General features: G+C 28.6%; 1 protein-coding gene across 17 annotated transcripts in view; it reads right to left on the bottom strand.

Moving 5' to 3' along the window:
• Nucleotides 1-23,749, bottom strand: part of LOC120766367 (heterogeneous nuclear ribonucleoprotein R) — a 146,714-nt gene that overhangs the window by 26,625 nt on the left and 96,340 nt on the right. For 14 of the 17 annotated variants that reach the window (XM_040091824.1, XM_040091833.1, XM_040091801.1 and 11 more), the window contains 4 exons: nt 10,695-10,813; nt 9,780-10,101; nt 9,473-9,714; nt 6,504-6,639 (listed from right to left, as the gene is read on the bottom strand). In XM_040091824.1, coding sequence (XP_039947758.1) covers nt 6,504-6,639; nt 9,473-9,714; nt 9,780-10,101; nt 10,695-10,813 — 819 coding nt within the window. Of the gene's footprint in view, nt 1-1,528; nt 1,665-6,503; nt 6,640-9,472; nt 9,715-9,779; nt 10,102-10,694; nt 10,814-23,749 lie in introns of all 17 variants that reach the window. The other 3 variants (XM_040091809.1, XM_040091873.1, XM_040091940.1) reach the window with 1 other exon arrangement.

Raw genomic sequence — 23,749 nt, 5'->3', positions numbered from 1 at the left:
GAAACTGTTATTGTTAATGTTTCTGTAGCAAATATTTCATACTGCGCTTGTGCTATTCTGTTATTTTCGACAACCAAAAGTGGATTTTAACATTCTAAAATATGTTTTCGTGTACTTTTAATAAAAATATTTTATGTATAGAAGTTTTTCCATAATTTATGTTATTCAAGAATACTTCAAAATGCACTTTCTACTGTGGTCAGTAGTTTTATGTAATTTAAAATTCCAGAATTATTTGGAATACAATTTAGACTAACTAAAATGCTTAAATTTTATATAAATACACATAATAGTTAAAAAATTATTTCGCTTTATGCATAATTTGAGCTGTTACCGTTGCATCACTGCGTCTGCTACTTGAAATCGGGGACTTAACCAAAAAAACACAGATGATAAAGTGTTTTGTAACTTTAGATTTTAAATTTTTCACAATTTTAAATCTAAAAAAAATTCAAAAATTTTGGCAATGATTTTTCGATGTTTTGATTTTTGTAGAGATTTTTCATTTTAGATTTTGCTTTTTTTCAGCGCACTGATTGTTCCATATGTTAATTGTTAGCTACAGTTTTAAATTTTATTATTGTATAATTAAAAAAGAAAATATTCATATAATTTTTGTTGTATTTTCTAATAATTTCGCACTCAATTCGTTCATGTGAAATGGGAGGGACAGTGCTACAAGCACACACACTGCTAATTTGGTGCCAATGCAAAAGCGCAAATGCAAAAACGGTAGCGTTCAAATCAGATGCCTTTGTAGACTTTTTGTTTTTGCGCTTTTACTCAGGCTTGATTTTTTTCTAAATATAATGATTTGGTTTGAACGCAGCATTTTTAGCGAAAATTGCAAAACAAAAATCCAATTCGTTTAAATTTTTACAGCTCTACGTTTTCCAAGCGCACGTCAACCCCATACGACGCTTTGTAGAGCATTCAATGGCGCTTACCCAGGCTTAGTGATTTTCTTCTTCTTTTTTACACACCAATTGTATATTTCATTTGTTTTTTATATGTTCTTTCAATATTCTGCAACTGACGCTAACAAAATGAGCTTGTTTTATTTTTCCATACACGCCAATTATAACGGTTAACCAATTTTTCACAGTTTCAAAATGGTGTATTGCGAATTGAAGGTGAAGTAAGAGTAGAAAGTCATGCATGGTAGAAAATTACGGTAATTTCTTCACTAATTACTATTCGCTATGCATATGTTTAAATGTGTGTATGTATGTATACATAGCGGGCTTTCAACTCACATTAACCATTTTCGAATCTTAAAATATAGTTTTTGAAAAATTTTATAAATTTGTAGCTGTGTAATACATATGTACGTTTGGGAAAGTTTTTTTTTTGGTGGTTTAAGGAGCGTTTTAGTACTAATGTATGCCTGATTATATGTATATATATATTGATAATGGTTTGGGTAGGATTAGGTGGCGGGTGATTGGGAGTTGCATTCAATTGCGTTGATTTTGTTTTTTTTGTTTTGGTTTTGTTTTTGGTTATGATTTTGAAATGTACCACTTACGTGCGTGTTTGGTAAATTCCTCAATTAATTCGTCACGATCTCTATTCTTAGGAATATTGCCGACAAAAAGTCGGTGATTGTTAAATGATATCGTAACACCAATCTTTTTGCCTTTCCGAATTTCAAAATCATTTAGCTGGAATTGTCAAAAGTTCACACAAAAAATATTGTATTTTATTTTTTTTACTAAATAATTTTGTAACTTTTTTATGGGTGGTTGTTGTTTGGGATAGGCGGTTTTTTATCTTTCTAATTATATTAAAAAAAAAACACAAATTGTAATTTGAAATTATAAATAGATCCGTAAACGTATATGAGATTCTATAATATATATTTGATTTTGCTTTAGCTCTTGAAGAATCGTGCCAAATACAACTTAATTAAGGTACAAAAACAATTAAAAGTTCCAGAAAAATTCTAATTGTGTTTCAAAGTGATTAAGGAAGGATAATATTTCAAGTAAATTAAATAAATAATGTATGATTATTGTATGTATGTATGTACTCAGAAATTTCAAACAGTCTCAGAGATATACATATATTTCGTACCAAAAAAATTTTAGATAATTAAAATAAAATGTTAGAAGTAATTTCCACATTTCCTCGCTACTTAAAAACGAACTTCGAATAATACACTTTTTCAAATACACGCTATTTATGCATAAATTGTGAAACGCATACATAATAAATATTAAAGTTTGTTGCTTGTCGTACATACATATGTAGAACTAATAATTTTCTAAGTATTTCAAAATGTTTTTAAATGGATTGATGAAAATTGTATTTTAGTATTTTCACTAATAATTTATTTCAATACTCCAACAAAGGCGAGTACAATCTCAACAGGGCTGCAATGAGCATATTCAAACTAAAATATTGCCAAAAAAATTCATTGCGGCTTTAAAACTTTTAAATTTCGTTGAAATATAAGAAAATATTTTGCATTACATACAAAATTATAATAATTTTTAAGTGCTTTTCTAGGCATTACACTAATTCTTTCGTAAAAAATGTCATCAATATCATTGAAATTAACTATAAAATTATATTTTCTTAAAAAAAGTTTCTGAAATATCTTGTAGTAACAAAGTAATTACAAACGTCAGGCGATCAGCATGGCGTATGAGTAACATCACTTCACCTAAGTAATTCAAATGCTTCTACTTTTCTTATTGAAAATCGCTATAAAAATGATTACGCTTAAAACATTCTATATATGTATGCATAATTATTAGCAATACAATTTTTAAATAATTTCATAAAAAAAAATTAAAAAATAATTTTGTATTGTATAAATACGAATGCATTATACAAAAGAAAAGACAAAATGAATTGAAGGTGAGCATAATTTTCAGTTAGTAAGGCAAGTTTTCAGTAGTCAAGTTTTATTGAACACTTTTAGTGGAATCAAGTAGATAATTTCACTTTAATTTCCATTGTCATTAGTCACAATTTTTTTGAAAAAGCCAATTAAGCACAAATTTGCTGGTTTTAACGAGAGAAATTGGTTCACCATTTTAAACACGTCTTAGTGCCGATGCAATATTTTTTTTAATAAATCAGCTTATATTTTTTGGTAAAATTTTGCGAACTTTAAAAAGACTCATTCACAGAGAAAACTGCTGAAATTTCAAAGCCTAAGCTTAACTATATAAGATATACGCTAGTTTTAACATCCTGCCGACATTATTCGATATTAGAAAAATTCTAACCACACCTCCTGCCTACTTAAAATTTAATATAAATTTGGTCCACCACCTTCCGCTTACCCTCGTATAACGAATATACACATAAGCTTTCCACCTTTTTGGTATACTTTTTTTATGAATTTATAGGCTCATGAATACAAAATTCGTCGTTCCCCGCGCTGATATATACTCAATTTATAGACTTTCGAACCTCCTATTGCCGCTACAATTTATTTGTCAATTTATATATTAGCTATCCTAATAAAATTAAGAAGAAATATTCCCCTGATGCATAAAATGATTTGATGATTAAAAAAGTCAGAGCTTGAGCTAGGCTTTCCATACCTGATGTAATGATTTCTGCACTATTGAGTGACTTTTTATGGCTTATATATCGGTCAGTATGTGAAATATATTCACGAAATTAAAGGGACTTGTTTTTATAATCAGAGGGACATTCGTTGTCAAAATTTATTAAAATCACTCAATATCTTTGAATAAGCCTCTTTTACTGAATGTTATAAATTTTGTGCGCTTTGCTTTAGTTTCTAACGAACATATCGATTAATAATTACAAAAGTAATCGATATTTTTTCTCCTAGCTTTATATGATTGGCTAACAACATTTAATTTCAATGCTTTCTTGCACTAATATAAAGATTTCTGTTAAACAAGTCAACTGCAAGTTTCATACTACTTTTCGGTACTAAATTTTCTATAAAGACAAATATTTGCTTCAAAACCAATATGACTCAAATGGGTTAGAAATTAACGAACATAATGATTATGTACATTAAAATCTCCATTTAAACAGATCTAACCGACTGCTGAAAACTCGAATACTTAATGAAGTATACATATATATATAAATATAATGCTTGTATGTTTGTTTTATGCTAGTTAATATGAACTAAGTTAGGAAGAAAAATTGATGCAAAAATTTTGTAATGATTTTTTTTTGTATATATATTTTTTTATATATAGAGCATTTCATTTATATTTTCCATAATTTTTTGAGAGTTAATGACTGGAGATATCTTTGTCGTTGCTTAATTTCGTTTGCTTTCTTGCAGTTTTTCGTGGAGTTTCAAAGCTTTCATAAGAAAAAAATGTAAAACTTTAAGCTTTTTTTAGCCGTTTACACAGTGAACGCGCTAAAGTTGCATATGTGTGCGTGTTATGTTATGCAGTATGGAGTTTGAGTGGTGCGACACAAAGCCAGTGTGTGTGCGTGAGTATTTAGCTAAAGTGAGGCTTGTGAGCATTCGCCGCATAATTGCCAAGTTGCGTGTGTTTGTATGTACATGTGGCAACGTAGCATATGCATGCTACAATGTGTGAGTGCGCTTTTTTTCTAGTACTTTTTTTTTCAATTTTTTTCTATAATAATTTAAAGCATTTGTGGTGAATTACACACATAAGGTGACTTTGGTTAGGTACGCATTTGAAAAGAGTCTCAGTGGTTTTAGAAAAAAATGTTTATATTACAGGGTGATATTGGACTATAAGTATAACGGTTATTTGAGTTTACGACAATGAGCGCAAGTTGTGATACTCGTGAGTGGTTTTTACGTTTAGTTATGATTGTGTTGATTGATTAAATGCGTTGTGGTGGGATTGAGGGTTAAATAAATTTTGATGGGATTTTACTTACTAATATAAATAACAACTTAAATGATCGAAAAAAATTTGTAGTTTCAACAAAAAACTTAATTGTAATTGACTTTATTTTATAATGCTCATAGCATATTTTTTTGCTTATTAATTATTTTAATTTATTAATTAAACCCCATTCTTCTTTTGCATATGTTTCATGTATGCATTAGACACATGATCTACACACTCTTATGTAATTAATGTTCGTTTATAAACACCGTTTACGTCGATTACACATTCGCCAATTGGGTGTGAGAGCCAATCTTAAAGCCAATTGGATTTTTGTATTTTACAAGCCAATTAAAGTTGATCGCGTTTGCGATCTCGCTACGCGTATTTATGCGAATTGTAATGGAATTTGTTGTATAATATGCAAAAAAGTGTATTTAAAATGAATTATTTTATATTTTTTATATATGTATATATATTTTATTGATATACAGATAAATATTTTTGCTATATATAATAATCGATATTTTACTATTATTTGTTATTTACTTTATTTGAAAATATTTTTACAAAACACATATGTATGTTTACATGTACATATATATATATACAATGAACCAAGCGAGCGTACACTCTTAATTTAGTCTATTCTCTATTTTAAGTCAAATTTTGTTAAGGTCACAGCTTAGTTTATGATTATTAGAATTTAATTCTGAGCCAAACTGTAATATAGAAACCTTTTCGAGTTCTTTCGAATATTTACATTAAATAAATATATTAATTAATTAATTTGAATTATTTAATTTTTTTTACAAATGTTCGACATCTATTATGTACATAGCTTTTAAGAAATTTTTTTGAAATACATTATTGATTTTTTTTATTGATTTCTCAAGCAAACAATGAACTACTTTTTTCTTTTTTTTCAACTTTTACACTTTTAGCTATTAATTTTCTGTACTATTTGGAACTAAAAATATTACTAGGGATGACTTTTGTGCTTTCAGTAGTCTTATCGAACTTTTAATTCAACAATTGGATCGATTTTGTTGAACAGAACCTTCATAAGTTCCGCAAAAGCATAGGAATTTCGCGATTCAACACTTTGAAGGCGTCTTCTTGTGTTGAAAAATTATATACGGTTGATTAAGGAGAGAATTAAGAAAATATTAGAAGAAAAGTATTGAAATTTACTTAGAAGAGTATTCACAATGTAAATAAATGTGAAATCAATACCGATTTTGTACTAAACTTTTATTTTTCCCCCTCAGAACTGACATTTTATAATTTTTTATTTTTATATTTTTAATATTTTTAAATTTTTTTTATTAGAATTCTAATTATATTTCAACTTCAATTTTAATTTTTGTTTTAATTGAATTTTGTTTATTCAAATTTAAAATTTAAATTTATTTTGAGCTTTAATGTTTCTTAGTTGTTGCAGCTAGAACTTCTCAAAACCGATTATTTATATTTTTTGAATCTAAATTTTTTATATAATTTTTTTTGTAATTTAAATTTTTTAAATATGAAACACATTTTTCCATACTTAATATTTTTTTCTTTCTTTTTCTTGCATATTACTGTATCAAATTCCACCACATACGCATATGTACTTACGTTATTTTTAATTTGTTTTTTATACAAGTTAAATTTTAGAAAAAAATTTCATTTTGAATTTACCTGTTAATTTACCAAATTCGTCTAAAATCTCCTCTTTGCCTTTCGACTTGGGTATGTTGCCTACAAATAGGCGCAGGTTCGGTACGCTAATGTTAATTTTTAGACACTTGCCAGGTTTTATTTCGTGATTATCGAGCTGTAGATGGGGAATATGTATACAAATATTTATATGTGTGTTTTTAAGCGTTTGTTGTTGTCATTGTAGTTGTTTTTTAGTTTTTTTTTTTTAATTTGTAGTAGTTGTAGTAAATGTAAATGTAATGCGGTTGTAGTTGGTAGGATTTCAATAATAATAACAAACAAGATACGATAAAATAAATAAATAATTATTTAATTAAAAAAATGGTAAAAACAATAAAAAATGATAACAAAAATACTGAGCAGAAATGGTAATACAATAAATTCGTAATGTTCTAATAATAAAACGAAAAAATAATAAATTTCAAATAATGCAAATGGAATGAAGAAATGCCATGAAGGGAAGGAGATAAAGTCTTTTTAGATGTGGGGGTAGTAACGATAGGGTTGCGAATAGAAATGAAAAGTAATTTGTACGGAAAAATGGAAATACAATTTGTGTGAAGAAAAAATGCGGATAACGAGAGGGGTGCCAAGAGAAATTAAATTTTTTTTAAAGTTGGATAGGTGTTTGAAAAACAAAGTTGTATAGGGTTGCCATCAGCATGAAAAATGCAATTTGTTTGAAAAAAATTGGATAGGGTTGCCAAGAGAAATGAAAATGATATTTGTTTTAATTGGATAGGGTTGCAAATAAAAATTAAAATGCAATTTGGAAAAAAGTCGGAGTGTTAGACAAGGAAGGCGAGAGTAAATAAAGTGATTCTTTTCTAACATTGGTTGAAAAAAAATCGTAAATAAACTACATAATTTTTTCATAACGGAATTTTCGGGATGTTTGGGAAGAATGTATGTGTGTGTTTTGTAAAGTGCTGAACGTACACAATTACCAGTTCTGTTCGATTTGTATAGCTGAAGAATTTTCAAGTTAGGGTGTTGTTGAGAAGAGTGCCAAAAAAAGTTGTAGATTAATAATATTTTTGCCGAAATCACTTAATTTAACTCTTTTCGTTTAATTATACTTTTTTAACACTTGCGGAAGGCAACATTTCGTTTCGTTTCCAAAGAGAGCATAATTTTGCTTTAGGCGATAGTTTGGGAAATTGTGAGGATAAGATAAACAAAAGGGACATTAATAATACATATTCATTATAAGTTGTTACTTTAGTAGAGGACATGCTCGCAATTGAAAAAAATAAAACCAGACAATTTTTTTAGCTAATTAATGAACGGTATTTTTACGTTAAATTCAAGTCTTAATCAATTACCATTTTCGTAGCAATTTAAAGAGGCGGAAGTTGTAAATTAAGCACAGCAATATTACTATTCTAATAGTATGTATGTTTATATGTATGTTTGTATGTACGTAAGGAACTACTTTTAAGAACAAGCTCAAGAAATATATTCAAGTAAACTGGAAGATATGCAAGAGGCAGCAACGTTGATAGGGTACGCAGTTGTTGCAAAGAGGAGAAATCGTTACTACAAAATTTTCGAAGTATATTTTTGGTATATTTTGTATTTTTGTATTTTTGAATTTTGAATTTGTTTCACTTTTAATTTTGAATTTCGTCGCATGTTACACTTTCGCTTTTGGTGTTTTGTTTTCGCCAGTTGTTTGCAGTCGAAACTTGTGTTATGCCCCAAAATACTGCTATTTAATTCATAATTATTTATATGCATAATTATCACAGTCAACGCAAATTTTATGAAATAATTGTAAAAATTATAATTATGAAATTAAAAAAAGTGTATTTATAAAACTACATTAGGGTTAAAAAGTGGATTCGGTAGGGAACAGGCAACTAAACTACTTAAACGGAGGCGGCGAAAAGGTTTTGGTTTGCAGCATTCGAGACTTCTTTTCAAATCGTTTTCTCTTATTGGGTTGTTTTAGTTGAAAGAGTTTGTTTACTAAACTTTTTTTTTTAATATTTAAACTACAAATATAAAATTTGTTTGTTGTTCAACGGTTTTTTGGTTTTTTTTAGGTAGGAGACTTTTAGTGCGTCACTTAATTTTTGGTTGCATCCAATTTACAATATTTGCACGCCTTAATTCTCAAAACAAAATCAATTTACGAAACGTGGCAGTTGATTTCAGGTCTTTTTGTTGTTGTTTTTTTTTTTGTAAATAAGAAACAGCATGCAAATGCAAGTAAAAAACTACTACTCGGTATTGTAGATTTGAGAGAACAAAGATTCCAGTAATAAAGTACAACTTAAAAGTACAGTAAAGTACAGAGAGAGAGAACGCGAAAGCAGCTACAAAAATAGTACATACTTAAAGTTTACATAGTACGAGTCAAATAGCTTAGAATATATATGTATGTATAATGTATATAACGGTATAGTAAAAAAATAGAACTTTTACGTATAAAAAATTAATGCAGCGTGAGTCGCTAGCGTCGACTCAATTGCATGAAAAATAATTAATCGTTCAAATTCAGTGTGGCCGGAAGTTAGATACATAGTGTACCTTTCTGCATTCGTTTTTTGTTTTTGGTTTTTTTTTGACAATTTTGTTTGCGCATTTTTTGTCACGTGAATTTCGAAGCATAATTTTGTTTGGTCTCGGTCTAAAGAAATGTATTTTGTGCCTAAAATTATACTATTGAAAAGAAATTATAGTTGAATCGATTAAAGCGTTTTCTTTCTAGTTTTGTTTTTCATATACATATGTATATGTATATAAAATACAATAAATAAATCAATAAGTATATATGTACGTATGTATAAATAGTAAATATACTGCTTGCTAAATATATAAGCTTTTTGTAAACGCAACAACTCTTATGAAAGCGTTCGCCAACAAAATAATCTGCATATATTTTCTGAAGTAAGTTTTTAATTTGGAATTATTGTTAAGGAGATGAATGAATTTCAAACTACCTGTCGTACGGCATTTGAAGCCGCTTCACGCGTCGTGAAGGTAACAAATGCATATCCACGATTTGTACCCGTCATCGGATCCATCATAAGTCTAAGGTCCCATATTGTACCGCATTCCTCAAATAACGGTATAATTTCATCCTCAAACATATCTTTTGGAATTTTCCCACAGAAAACTTCGCAGCCATTGCCGGGTGTCGGACCATCCCAATTGGGTGGTGGGCCGCCATATTTGCGTTGACCTGCAGCGAGAAATACACAAAAAATAAAATCAGTTTCCCAAACTAACGAACTAAAATATAATTACCAGTGGTCACATCTAAGGAGTAGCCAGTTCTTTCGAGTATTTTCTTGATTTTCTCCTCATCCGGTCCCTTCACTTGAACTGTGGTCGCTGGCGTTGGCACTCCCTGTTGGCTGGCGCGGCTTTTTTGTCTATAGGTTTTCATAACACCACATAAATACGCAGACTTATTCGATACATGTTCCAAATTTGATTCGAGGAACTGACTCAATACATTCAAGGCACCATCAACCGGAAACTCTTTAAGCGCATCTAGCGCGCGTTCGTCCAATTCCACATGCGCTAATTTACCTGTTTTGTAAATATCATCTAGTTTGCCGGCAACCTAACAAGTGAGAAAGAAGTGCAGCAAAATGTTAGAGTGAGGTAAGTAACTAATTAAAAAAATTATGCAAAAATAAGTATTCCTTATTCAGGAGCCGTGAACATTTGGTCTTAAAAAAAATTTTTCCCGGGTTAAAGAAATAATATATATTAGTTTTTATTTAAAAAAAAATATTTTATCCTCTTTTTTTTTTTTCTATATATTGCCTTAATACACTCACAATACTTCAATTTGTTGCCTAAAAGTATGCAAGACTTTTTTTTCCAAAATTATTTTATTAGCAGGTCCTAACGGAGACTATTTTCGCAAAATCATCGTCAATTTTGTAATATATGTATATAATTATAATTCAAGTACGGCTGAACCGTTTTGGCTGAAAACTGCCTAAGAGCTAGCTTAGAGTCAAGTGACCGAAAAAGATTACTTTTGATTATTGATCGATGAGTGCTCAGCAACAACGCAATAAAGATATGATGCTAGACTCAAATTACATGCCAGCGGATATTAGACGCGGGATTAGATCTATACTCCTTTTCTACTTTTCTTTTCTCAATTTTTATTATTTTTACACTTTTGTAATCTGCTTTACTCACTTTTTTATCTAAGCCATATTCCAAGAGTTTTGGATAATCTTCCGTTCTTTCACCATCGCCGCGATCTTCTGATTTTTGGTTGATGTCATCTACCAGTTCGCCATTGCCTTCCGCCATTTCTATAAAGATAACAAAAATAACATTAAAATTATTTATTTATAAAATTTTAATCTAAAATATTTTCAAAAAAAATTAAAATTAAAAAAATCTTAATAAATAATAATAATAATAATAAAAAAAAATATATTTAAAAAATATTTTTCTTAATAAATAAATATTAATTTTAATATTTTCTTAATTTTTCTTAATAAATATTTTTAAATTTAAAATTATTTCTTTGAAATTTTTTGTTATTATTTTTTTTTTAAACAACTTATTTTATTATTATATATATATTTTTTTAAATTTATATTAATAAATTTATTTATTAAAAATATATTATTTAAGTTTAACATTCTTTTAATATATTTTTTAAATACTTATTTTTAATAAAAATTTTTATTAAAAATTTTTATTATTTACATTTTTAATTTTTAAGTTATATTTCTCGTTGCGTATATGTTAGTCTAACATTTTAATTAAGAAAAGTAGTTTTTCTTATTCATAATAATATTATAATTTTCCATTAAAAAAATGGTATACAAAAATTTTACTTTTGATTGTAACGTTTTCTTTTTATAAAGAAAATTAATTGCTCATCTTCGCTTGAGTTTATTGAACTGACACCTAAATAAAATGACACGAAATTCGCGAAACTACACACTTACATACATACACACAGAAAATAAATAAAAAATAAATAAACTCGACACGTGAACGCGCAAAGTTTGCAAAAAACGTAAGAAATCATGAATTATGCGTAGCGTCTCCACGGAAGGCAGCGCTCACACATAACTAAATATTCACGTATGTATGTGTGTAAAAGTAGAGCACGCTATCACTAACGCCAGATCAACCACTTGCAAATCCACGCACGCCGGCGAAACGCTCTCCGCCACCTACTACAAATACGCTGTAAGCCGGCCTCCCACCTTTCACACACTCTCTCTGCGCAGCAAACTTAGTATATAGTATTAGTAACTGATGATCGACGTGCGTCTCGCTATGCGTAAACGCCGCAAGATTGCGGAAACGCTAGTAAAATTTACCTTGAGCGGAGTTCAATGAACGCTAAATAGGTTGACGCACGCATCGACGCACATTCTGTGCGTTTCGCACAAATTCGCAATTTGCAAAAATTTCCTAGCAACAAAGCAGGAGTGCAAATTTCGCCAACACACACACACTCCAGCAACTCGCACTATTGACTATTTGACTAGCTCTCTGCATAGAGATAAAGAGTGTGAGAGAGAGAGAACGCGCGTGCGTGAGCGCATGTCGGCGCTGCGCATAGAAAATAGTTAACAAAACAAAAGAAAAAACGCAAAGCGAATAACAAAAATGATAAATTTGGCAAATTCGCGAAAATTGCGCGTACAAAGTGCGTTGACACCGGCCGGTAGGCTTTGGGTCGCCACTACATACATTCGTTTTTGGTGCGTTTGCTTTTGCTTCTTCTAATTTCACTGTGCGTGCCTTTGCCGGCAATAATGAGTGTGTGTCGCTCTGCTAATGAACGCGCGCTGAACGCTAATGTTTGTTGAGCATACATATACATATGTACATACATATAAACATAAAATGTAAAATGCGTGCCGGCAGCTGCTAGCTGCATGTATCTGTGCGTATTTGGAATAATACAAAACATACCAATGTGGTATTAGCATTTTTCTATGCTCTCGAGCACAATAGCCTCAAATATGTAGACTGACCGGCAGTGAGAAACACCAGCTGCACTGTGTTGCGTATACGCCACCAACACTGCGGTCCACCCACGCATACACACACACGCGCGCACAAAGCGTGCTATTAGCACAGCTGCTTGTTCGATTCACCAATATCATGCTGCCATTCATATCACCGCCGTTTTGCAGGCTTTATTTTGCGAATTCCTTTGTCTTGCCAGCTAATGACCGGCTGCCGGCTGAATTGTACATGTGTACAACGAATATATGAATATATAAAGTCTATGAAATTTGCAAATATGTCAAACATGCATATGTATGTATATAAAAATAAGTGGCAATATTAGTATTTCTTGTTAAATTTGTGAAGTATTTTTTTTGTTATGACCTTTTGGTATAAACAAATAATGCATACATTTCTAAGCATCTGGAGCACTAACCTCACTACTTTATAAATGGTGAAGAATTATTTTTTTTTTATATGGTACAGATTCATACATACATACATATATAAACTCATATTCATATACATTTTATACATATTTATTGCCACTCTATTATACCTGATCGCCCCTTTTTCGAAATCGTTGAGTATAAAAGCAACACCAAACACTTTCGCGACTATTCTCTACTTTTCTATTTATTCCCTACTTTTCTGACACAATTAAAGCAGACCTTGTTCCTCCTACATGTATTAATTTTTATTATTCTTTTGGTGATTTGTTGTTGTTTCTTTAATCTGTAGGGCAAACATAAGCTACAGAGATTAGAGCCTTGAGCAATTAGCTTGTATTTAGTATAGTTAAGTCGGTGCAAAGTTGTTGTAGCACAGTTCTAAAATGCAGCTGATAAGAAGTTGACAAGCAGACAACTTTTGTAAACAAAAGAAGTGTTAATCTCTTTAACTGAGTATAAAATTGTGTACACAAAGCACACAATGCATTTAATTTGCATGTAAACTATGTAATACTTTATATCGTCACCTAAAATGCAAAATAATGTAACTTTATTTTTCATAAGTTTACAGGCGAAGGAAAAACGATATAATAGAAGCCACGCATATTGAAACAAAATTTGTGTTTTGGTTATAAAATGGTTACATATTGGTTAAATTTTGGGTATTTCATGACCAATAAAATGATTATATATTGGTTATATATTGAGAGTATTTATTAACTCTTGCATACATAATATGATAAAGTGAATCGTAAGCAATAAAAAAAGCTCAATTTCGATTTTTTAGAAATACTGGAAATTTTTATAAAAAACTTAAAAATAAACTTCTTGCTGAATGCTTAAAGATTAAATTTTTATATCCATATATCTATAATATTTTCAGCAACATTTCAAAGCAATTGTTCATAACTTTTTTCATATTTAAAATATAATGCAAAAAGCGGAAAATATTATTCTCGAGGTTTTTATTTGTAATTTTCATTCTCTAATTTTTTTTCTACAACAAGCAATATTTGAGATAAATTAGTTAAGACCCAACATTGACATTGAAACGCACACTAAATTTCTTTCCAAAATGTGATAATTTTAGGTGACTGATGACGTCCTTATATTCGTATTTAGTATACATACATACATATACATGTATATACACATAGATAACTGTAGCAAACAAACGTAATTGATAAATTTATATATGTATGTATGTAAAGAATTTACTGTTCAAAGCTAACGTAACTGATTAAGTTGTTACGTACCAGTTGGAAGATAACAAGAATCAGCGTTCTGAGTTGCCAGGTAGAAACAGCGAACTATTCAGTGCTCTGCAGCATGAAAGCGAATTCAGCGAAAAAAATATTTTTGTTGTTTTTTTAGTAAACTTGCTTAAACTGGGTTAGCGGTGCAAATAAATTTAGACCACATAAATAATTTTTTGAAAAAATCTTAATCAGCTGCTTTATGTATATGACAAGCGGGTTTTTGTGTGTGGGCATGTATGAAGGGGCATTAGTTATACAAATATACTGGCAATTAGTTTTTGATGTGTAGCCAAAGCGACGCGTGAACACGCTGCTGCCATTTGAGTAACGTATAAATACATAGTATATCGAAGATACCGTAGGTGCAACGAATAATGGTATGCATTTTATTAATTTATTTTGGTTTTAATTTGTTTTTTGTATTAGTATTAAATATTTGTATTTTTTTTAATTATAAATTTTTGTAAAATACAAAGGGTGCTTTTCCATATTTATATATTTATTTTTATAATTTTGATTATTTTGTATATATACATACATATGTATGCAAATATTTTTTAATTTTTTTTGCTAACAAAATTGATATATTTTTGCATTTTCAATTATGGATTTTTAAAATATTTTTTGGTTTAACCTTTTAATTTTTATAATTTTGCATTTTTAATATTATGATTTTATTTTATTTATAGTTTTTTTTATATAAAAAATTGAAATTTATGCATGAAATTTTTGAATTTGAAATTTATACATTGAAATTTATACATATATTATTTATTTTTTTATATTTGATTATGTATTTTTTTTGTTTAATTATTTAGATTTTAATACTATGATTTTTTATTGTTGTTTTTTATATTTCTTTGTATTTTTGTATATTTAATTAGGCAATTTATTTTTTAATTTTCCTTAATTTTGTTTTTTAGTTATTTAGTTTTTATAATTTGACATAACTTTTAAGGTTATGGTTGTTTTTTTTTATTTTTTATATACTTTTTAATAATTTTGCTACTGAAATATATTATATATTTTTGGTATATTTTTTATATTTAGTTACGTATTTTTTAACATTTTACTTTATTATTGTGGTTTAACTATTTAATTTTTATAATTTGACATGAATTTTTAATGCTATGATTTTTTCAATTTTTTATATTACTTTTTTTTAATATATTTTTGTTTTGTTTTGTATGTTGGTATATTTAATTATGTATTTTTTTAATTGTATGTATTTTTTTTTAATTTTACATTATTTTTTTATTTAATTATTTATAACTTGGCGTGTAATTTTTTGTTCTATGACTTTTTTTATTATTTTGTATACATATTTTTTTCAATAAATGACAAACGTGTATCATTACTTGGCACACCAACTGTACGGCAAACGTGCATGTGCATATGTATGTATATGTATATAAATACATTTTTATGAATATATACATATTTTACTTAAATATCGAAATAAATGGAGGTAGAACGATGTTTGCTAGCTTGCTAGCCATAGAATTTAACAGCTTTGTGCAAACACGAATAGTAGAAAAGTGCCAACTGTCGCCGCAGCTTGCTCTGCATACAACAAGCACACATACATACATATGTACATATGTATGTATATACTACGTACACTTTTTACGAGTTTGGCAATTTTATTTGTATTTACTTATTGTTTAATTTGAATTTTTTTCTTTGCTGCTTTTTGAATTTTGTGTGTGTTATTTTTGTAGCATTTTTTGCACTTTCCTTTTTACTTTTGTATTTTTGCAAATTTTTGCGGTGAGTGGGTTCAAACAATGTTCAACAAATGTTGCTAAAATACATAGAGTGTGTATCTAAGCGTCACGTCTCGCTCTTTTGCTCCTCTTCCGCTTGCTTTTAGTATAATTGTGCTAGCACTGCTTATGCGAATTCACGTTTCACATAATATGTACATATGTATGTATGTTTGCATTTATTTCTGCTCGTAAAGAATGTGCAAATTCTAAAGTAGAGAAATCTCAAAAAAAAAAGAAAAAAATAAATGATCAGCTAACGGGTAAGTTTATTTATTTTTTTTTGGTTTATTTGCTCTTCTGTGTATATTTAAGGCATTTTATATGTATGTTCGGATGTATATATGTGTGTACAATTGATGTATTGATGAGGCGATAAGATATTCAAATCAGAGAGCAACGCTCATAAACATATCTACATACTATTTATATATGTATGTATGTAAGCATGTACATTTTAAAACTAGTTAACATGTTTGCTCGACATACTTTTGAGTATTTCGTACGCTACAAGCGTGGGCAAACGTTTTTTCATGACTAATTTATCTGTCAAAGAATTCAATTGGCTTTCTTTGTCCTTGGCAGCGCGCATAAAAAATGCAAAAGCTTTTTGTTGATCAGCTCGTTAGAAGTTCTCTTTAATACTCAACAGAGATACATACATACATACATATTATATGTGCTCATATCCACTGCAAAGGGGACCAAGTAGCGAATAATGAATAAATAAATACAACAAAATACAGCAACAAAAAGGAATGCGAACAAACTTCGCACGTGTTTGCACACAAATGAGCCAAAGCATATTCAAATTTACAAACTCAAATAAAATTCGAAAATATTTTTGTTTTATTTTTGCATTTAATTGTAGCAATATGCTCTCTTGCCAACTAAAACTCGCAACAAACTAAGGGTATATATATCTATATATACATATGTATATGTGTATGTGTGTACATATAGCTTAGAGTTTGTGCAAAGTGCGCCATTCGCTATAAATTTTCATCGTTTAAAATATGTATAAAAAATAATGAAAATAAAACACCAAAATAGTAGCATACTATAACAAATTCTTAATAGAAAGACAGTTGTACGCTCAGCAGAAGCATTGTCAATAAAGATTGCGTAATGTTAAACATTAATTAAATTAAAACCAGCATAGACATTTATTGTTAGAAAGGGAATAAGAAATGAGAGTACGTTTTAAGCAATAGAAATATTTTCATATTTATATTAAATGTATATATGTATATATAATTTATAATAAATTGTTTTAATATTAACTGTATTTGTTTTTCTGTTTGGCATTGAACTTCATTCGGATTATCGTTTTTGTTGTCTTTTTTATTTTTATCAGCTGCCTCCATTGCGACGGGTGAGAAATATTAAAAATAGCGCCAAGCAAAGGTAATAAAATAAATGGCAGCCAAAGTGAAAGATGCATTAATGTTTATACATATATACATATATGTATACATAAATTAATTATTATCTTTCAAAAATAATAATTTTGCAGAATGTTCCAACAGGATTTTTATAATTTTTAACAATAATAAATTGGTTTTTATACATTTATATACAATATACATTATATATTGTAAAAAATATAAAATTCTTGTTGGACCATTTTTTTAAATTATAATTTTTGAAAGATAATAATTAATATATTTATTATGATTAATTAATAATTTTGGAGTTAATATTTTAATTTCTAATGGAAAAGTAAATATTTTTAGCAAATTTTGAAACATTAATTAACCAGTAACGCGATATTTGAGCTACAACTTTGCGTAGAACATCGAAATATGTACATATGTACATACATATGCATATAAATACATGATTAATTGATTTTTAGCTAGACAGAAATTTTAATACAGAATATATGTAAATGGTGTGTACAATTTATTAACTGCTTTAAAGAATGTCAGGAAATAATAAAAGATAAGGAAATATATTTTTAAAGAAATAATATGTTAATTTATGGGATTGTTATTAAAAAAATTAAACACCATGAAATTTTTTTATTTATTTTTATTTTTATTATTTATGTATTTTTTTATACATTTTATTGTATTTCAAATATTAAAAGAAAAAATATTTTTTATTATTGGAAAAAAATTAAACTGCCTAAATTTTTTTATTTGTTTTTATTAATTATATATTTTTTTATGCATTTTATTCTATTATTAATTTTTTTCTTAAATATTTTTGGTATTTTTATTGTTACATTGTATACATGTATTGTATGTATATGTTTTTATAATTTACTTGTTGTGTCATTATTCTTTAAATTTTAAAAATATAAGACCCCCAATCTTGTGATCTTTTTTTAGTTGTTGAAGTGGAGTTGTGAATATCAAATATTTGCTTAAGTGTTGCCTAAATTTTGGCGCCAACACCATTAATAAGCAGAAGTCTGGTTTGAAATACGCTGTGAAATACATAGTATAAACTAGAGGGAAGGTGTTATATAATTATGAACTAGAAGATCATTCGAAATAGTTTTCTTGAGAACAGATTGTTTCAAAATGAAACATAGCAAATTAAGTATTTTTTGAGCCGAATTTATATATGTATGTATGTATGTATATATGTATGTATGTATGTATATATGTATGTGTAACTAGGTAGATAATCCATAAATATATTTTTTTTTTGGAAAAATTTACAACAAACATTTTTGCATACTTTTTGTATCAAACTGAACTTTTCACACTAACTTTTCTTCTTTCCATTAAATATACACAAACGCATACTTCTTCATCCTTCTGGGACATATCCACATCCCATGCATAAATATCTATTAGTTAAATACTCAAGGTCTTTAAAGCGTGAATTTAGTGAAATTCACTAAATCTTCCATGAGGATAACCGCATTGTGCTACTTTGCGCTTTTCCAAAAACTTTGCGCATAAAATGTTTGCAACTGCAATTTAAATCCATTTTGTGCCGCAAAAGTGCATTCTATTTGTGTATGCAACTACATATAAATATATTATATACATGTGCTCATTTAAGTGTGTAAGTGCAATGAAGCTTGACAGTTTACATGGACACACGTTGCAAGCTTTGCCAGTAGCAATTTCATTCATTAATTATTCAAAACATGACTCAAAGTACACTCACACGCACGCACACACACAAATTTAAGTGCATTAAGTAAATATACATATGCAGAAAATGCGGAGAGTGTGGGAATGCAAAATATTGCAACGCATAGTTTTGGCATGTCGCTAAATATATCTGTATTTATATATCTACCTATGTATGTACACTCATACTTGCATAAAATCACAATACAATAGCAAATAACAATTGCGCCAAGCCCAGTAGGGCTGCCCGAAGCATTATAACAGTGTGCTATGTGTCTGTTGGGGATTTTGCGAAATTTTATTAAAACACCGTATTGTCCAAGAAGACACATCTATAAATATATGTATACCTATATGTACCTATATGTACCTATATGTATACATGAGTGTGCGTGGATATTTAAGTGCATTAATAGCTATATAAGCCAGCGCAAATTGCGCAGCAGCACACGCTTTCGTGGTGACTTTACGGTACATAGGCACGTATATATTACACATATATATTGGTGTATGCAATTATAACCGCAAATGAAACCACAACACAACTATTTTGTCAGCTGTGACAGTCAAGGATGATTACATACATATGTGTCATACACGCAGAAAAAAATGTTTTATGTTAAAAAAAAAATCTATCTTTCAGAAGAGAAAATATTTTTTTTCGTTAAAAAAAATAATTAAAGTAAAAAATAAATAAAAATAAAATATATAATAATTAAAACATATATGTATGTACATTAAAAACAAAAAGTAAACAATAAATAAAGATAAAATATATAATAATATTAATAATTAAATACATATACATACATATGTACATATTTTTTTAAATTAAAATATTTGAGAAAACATTAAATATATGCTTTTTAGTTTTTAGCAATAATTTCTCATGGCGCAAGCATCTAAAATTAAGCAATAATAAAGAACGCTTTGGAATTTAGTTCGTGGTTATCGATTTTCTAAATATATGAAAGTTAGAGTGTCTTGTTTTTTTATTAATAAGAAATCACAATTATATATAATTTGATAAAAATTAACGAGAAAAAATATAAAAAATTATTTTCCAACTTTATTTGAAATATGAGATTTTATTGGCTAATCTCTGATATGTATGTATGTATTTAGTGCTAAAAAAAGGTCGACATTACTAAATTTTAATAAAATATGATATGTATGTATCAACTTGGCGCTGTTTGTGAGATATTAATAAATTTTGAAATATATTTATTTTAATTTTTTTTAATAAAACTTTAAACACAAAATCAGAAATAACTTTTTGTTGAGAAATTGAAATGAATTTAATATTGATTAAAAAAAAACAAAGAAAGAATTGAGGAATATATTTATTATTGTTTATTATTCTTATTTTTCATTATTATTGCATTTCTTTTTAATTTTTTTATTATTTTTATTATTTTATTTTTTTTTTAATTGAGAAAATTAAATTAATTTAATATTGATAAAAAAAAAACAAAGAAAGAATTGAGGAATATATTTATTATTGTTTATTATTCTTATTTTTCATTATTATTGCATTTCTTTTTAATTTTTTTTATTTTTATTATTTTTTTAAATATGTTTTTTTTAATTTTAACACACCAATTCAATTTTAGTTTCAGAAATTTTTTTTATGAAATATGGTTTATTTAAAAAATAATGATAAATACATACTAAAGCCAGTATCGAGCCACCGAGTTTTGAGGCAAAGCTTTAAAAATCTGAATAATCGGTTGTATGGGAGATATTTGCTATAGTCGTAAAACTGACCAATTCCGACAAATATTCTATGGAATTTCAAAATGCAGCTTCGCGGTAAATTAGATTCGGATATCTCAAAAAAAAACTTCGGCTTGAAAATCACTGTATCAAACCCGATTTTAGACTAATAGTCCCTTACACAAAGGTTTGCAGAATTATCCATAGAACAATTCGCGCATACGCTATTTTTCCTGTTTTTGTCTCCTTGTAAATCAAACTGCTCTAAATTACAAAAATATATTTAGATTTAGGTTTTGGAATTTTCAATGTAATACTTTTAACAATAATAACAATTTTTTTGCAAAAAGTTTGTCTTCAATATTTGTATAATCTGTGAAATTCAAGTATGGAGCTGGAGCATGTCGGTATATTTTTTGTTTCAAAGGATTGTTCTTCAAACTAATTTTTCAATATTTTCGCTTTGAATGTAGCGTTTCCGAATAGAAACTGACAGAAAACTTATTTTTTTTAATTTTGACACTTCAAATGGTATTTTAATTGGAGCACTTATGGTATTTCAGAATTTTTCCAATTTTCCAGAAAAAAAATAGAAAAACAAATGCTGTAAACAATTTCAGAACTATTGGAAACAATTTTTTTTTCGAAACAGTTGATTCAACGTTTGGGCCGTAACTTAGTACATCGACCGCTGTGACCCATAAATTGCCGGAATTTTGGCAAGCAACCAAGCTGATTGTTGTTTCCAGTTAGTGCTGCCTGTGAGTGCAATAAGTGTGCACTGTATGCGTGTGTCTGTGTGTGCGCTGGAATGCCACTAAATTTATAGCCACCGCATAGGCACTTCCGCTCGATAGGAAGCTATGCTGCCATTACCGGTGCAAGGGCGGAGCAGAATTGCAGATTGTAGAGCGCAACGAAGCGTTGCCAATAACCCAAAAGAGCAATGCTACAACCAACGTGCATATGTATGTACATATGTGTGCGAAAGTAAAATAGCGAAATGGCATAAAGCTCAGATTCGCCAACGTTTGCAAGTGTTGATATGTGTGTGTTTGCACAATTGCAAGTGCCGGCTGTCTGGCTGGCTGTTTGTTTGCTAGTTTGTTTACTCGACTCTCGGCGCAATGCTTTTGGAAATGTCAAAATTGCACACACACACACACCTGGAGCATAGCTGGCATGAACCACAAGCGCCACCAGCCGTGTCTATGCAAATGCGAAATTGTCAAAGAGGAAATGTGTAAATGGGGTTAAACAATGCAAACAAAATGGCTTGGCTGGCAACAACAACAAGTCAAGCTCAAAATGGCAATCATGTAAATTAACAATGTTCAAGTAATTGAATCGATGCCTGGGAATACATAGTGTGGCATGTGGCACCATCAACAAGAATGTGCGCTTTGTGGTGGGGAGCGAAATGCACTTTTACACCGCCAAGCAAGTGCCAATGGTGTTGGTCCAACCGCACAATGTTCGAAAAATCAAATTTCGCCACAAAAAAATATAAATAAAAAATTTAAGAAAAAAAAATTAAAAAAAGTAGAGGAAAGCAAAAAAAAAATTAAAAAAAAATATTAAAATTAAAATAAATAACTGTAAATACACCAAAAATACCCAACAACGTATTAATTTTCAATTCTATGCACTTTGCGTTTCACAGTGCCTGCTCAGGCAGATATGTATGTATGTATATTTGTATATATGTATGTATTAAATTTATTGCCAAACATTGTTCGGCTACCTCAATAATTTTCGTGTTGTTACCACCAACATAACAACAACTCCCACACCACCTAAAAACTAGCTGTGTTTATTTTTATCTTGACATTGTTGTTTTTGTGTCTGCTGCTATCCTTGCAACAAAAGCAACATTAACAGCGTCAGCATTCACATACAAAGCTCATATAAACGCAAAACAGCCGAGTGGGCGCAAGTGTTGCAAGACACACCCTCGAAGCGGTTTTGTAATGGCAAAAACGCACACACACATGCATTCACACATATACAGTGTTGCGCATTTTTATTAGCAAAACAAGTTCAGCGCATTGTTGGGGTGTCGTTTACTCACATATTTGCACTGCCGGCGAATGCAGACAACTTCGCAGCCAAAAGAAGCTTCATAATTTTTAAGGGTGGCATTTTTTTGGTGTGACAACAAATTACACTTGTGTAGAAATAAATAAATTCTTGTTAATATATTTGAATTGCAATGTGTAAGAGCTGGCCAAAAATTTCGTGAGTTTTCTCTCCGGTGACATTCAACGTCAGACTTGATGTTGTCTTCTATCGGGTTTGAAATTCTTAATATTCACATTTATTCAAGTATTTGATATCATTTTTGTTTAAAAAATTCAGATGAATGGACTTCATATCTCTCGTGAAGTCTTGGATACAAACTTATTTTAAATTAAATTTTTTAAACTTAATTATTTTTGAAATATTTTCTTAGAAAGCGCATAATTCTTTGTAATTAATTTGTTGTTACTATTAATTTGTTATCGATAAATAGGAAACATATTATTTATAAAATCAAAATTATTTAACAAAAAAATAAAAAAAAATTTAAATATAAAAATTTGTTATCGACTATTATCGGTTATATAATTTTTTAGTACATAACTATTTTTAAAATATATTTTTTTTTATTAAAATGAAAACATTATTCTTAGTTATTACTGTTTGTTTTAATCCAAAAGTTTTATTATCGATAAATAAAAAAAATAATTGATTTTATACAAATTTCCGATTTAGTTATCGATAAATACAAATTAAAATTTTTAATAAGCTTATTAAACAATTCCCTAAATAATTAATAAAATATTTGAATATTTAATATAACTTTGAAAATGCAGAAATAATAGAAGTATTGACGGTTTCAAAACGATAATTTTGTAAACGCAGTTTTCGAAAAATATCGATAAATTTACTTTTCAGAAAAATCGATAAATTGATGTATCGAAATAATCGAAAAATAAT

This window comes from Bactrocera tryoni, chromosome 1 (assembly GCF_016617805.1).
Source record: "Bactrocera tryoni isolate S06 chromosome 1, CSIRO_BtryS06_freeze2, whole genome shotgun sequence".
NCBI lineage: Eukaryota > Metazoa > Arthropoda > Insecta > Diptera > Tephritidae > Bactrocera > Bactrocera tryoni.
This window is presented reverse-complemented; position numbering and strand designations above follow the sequence as displayed.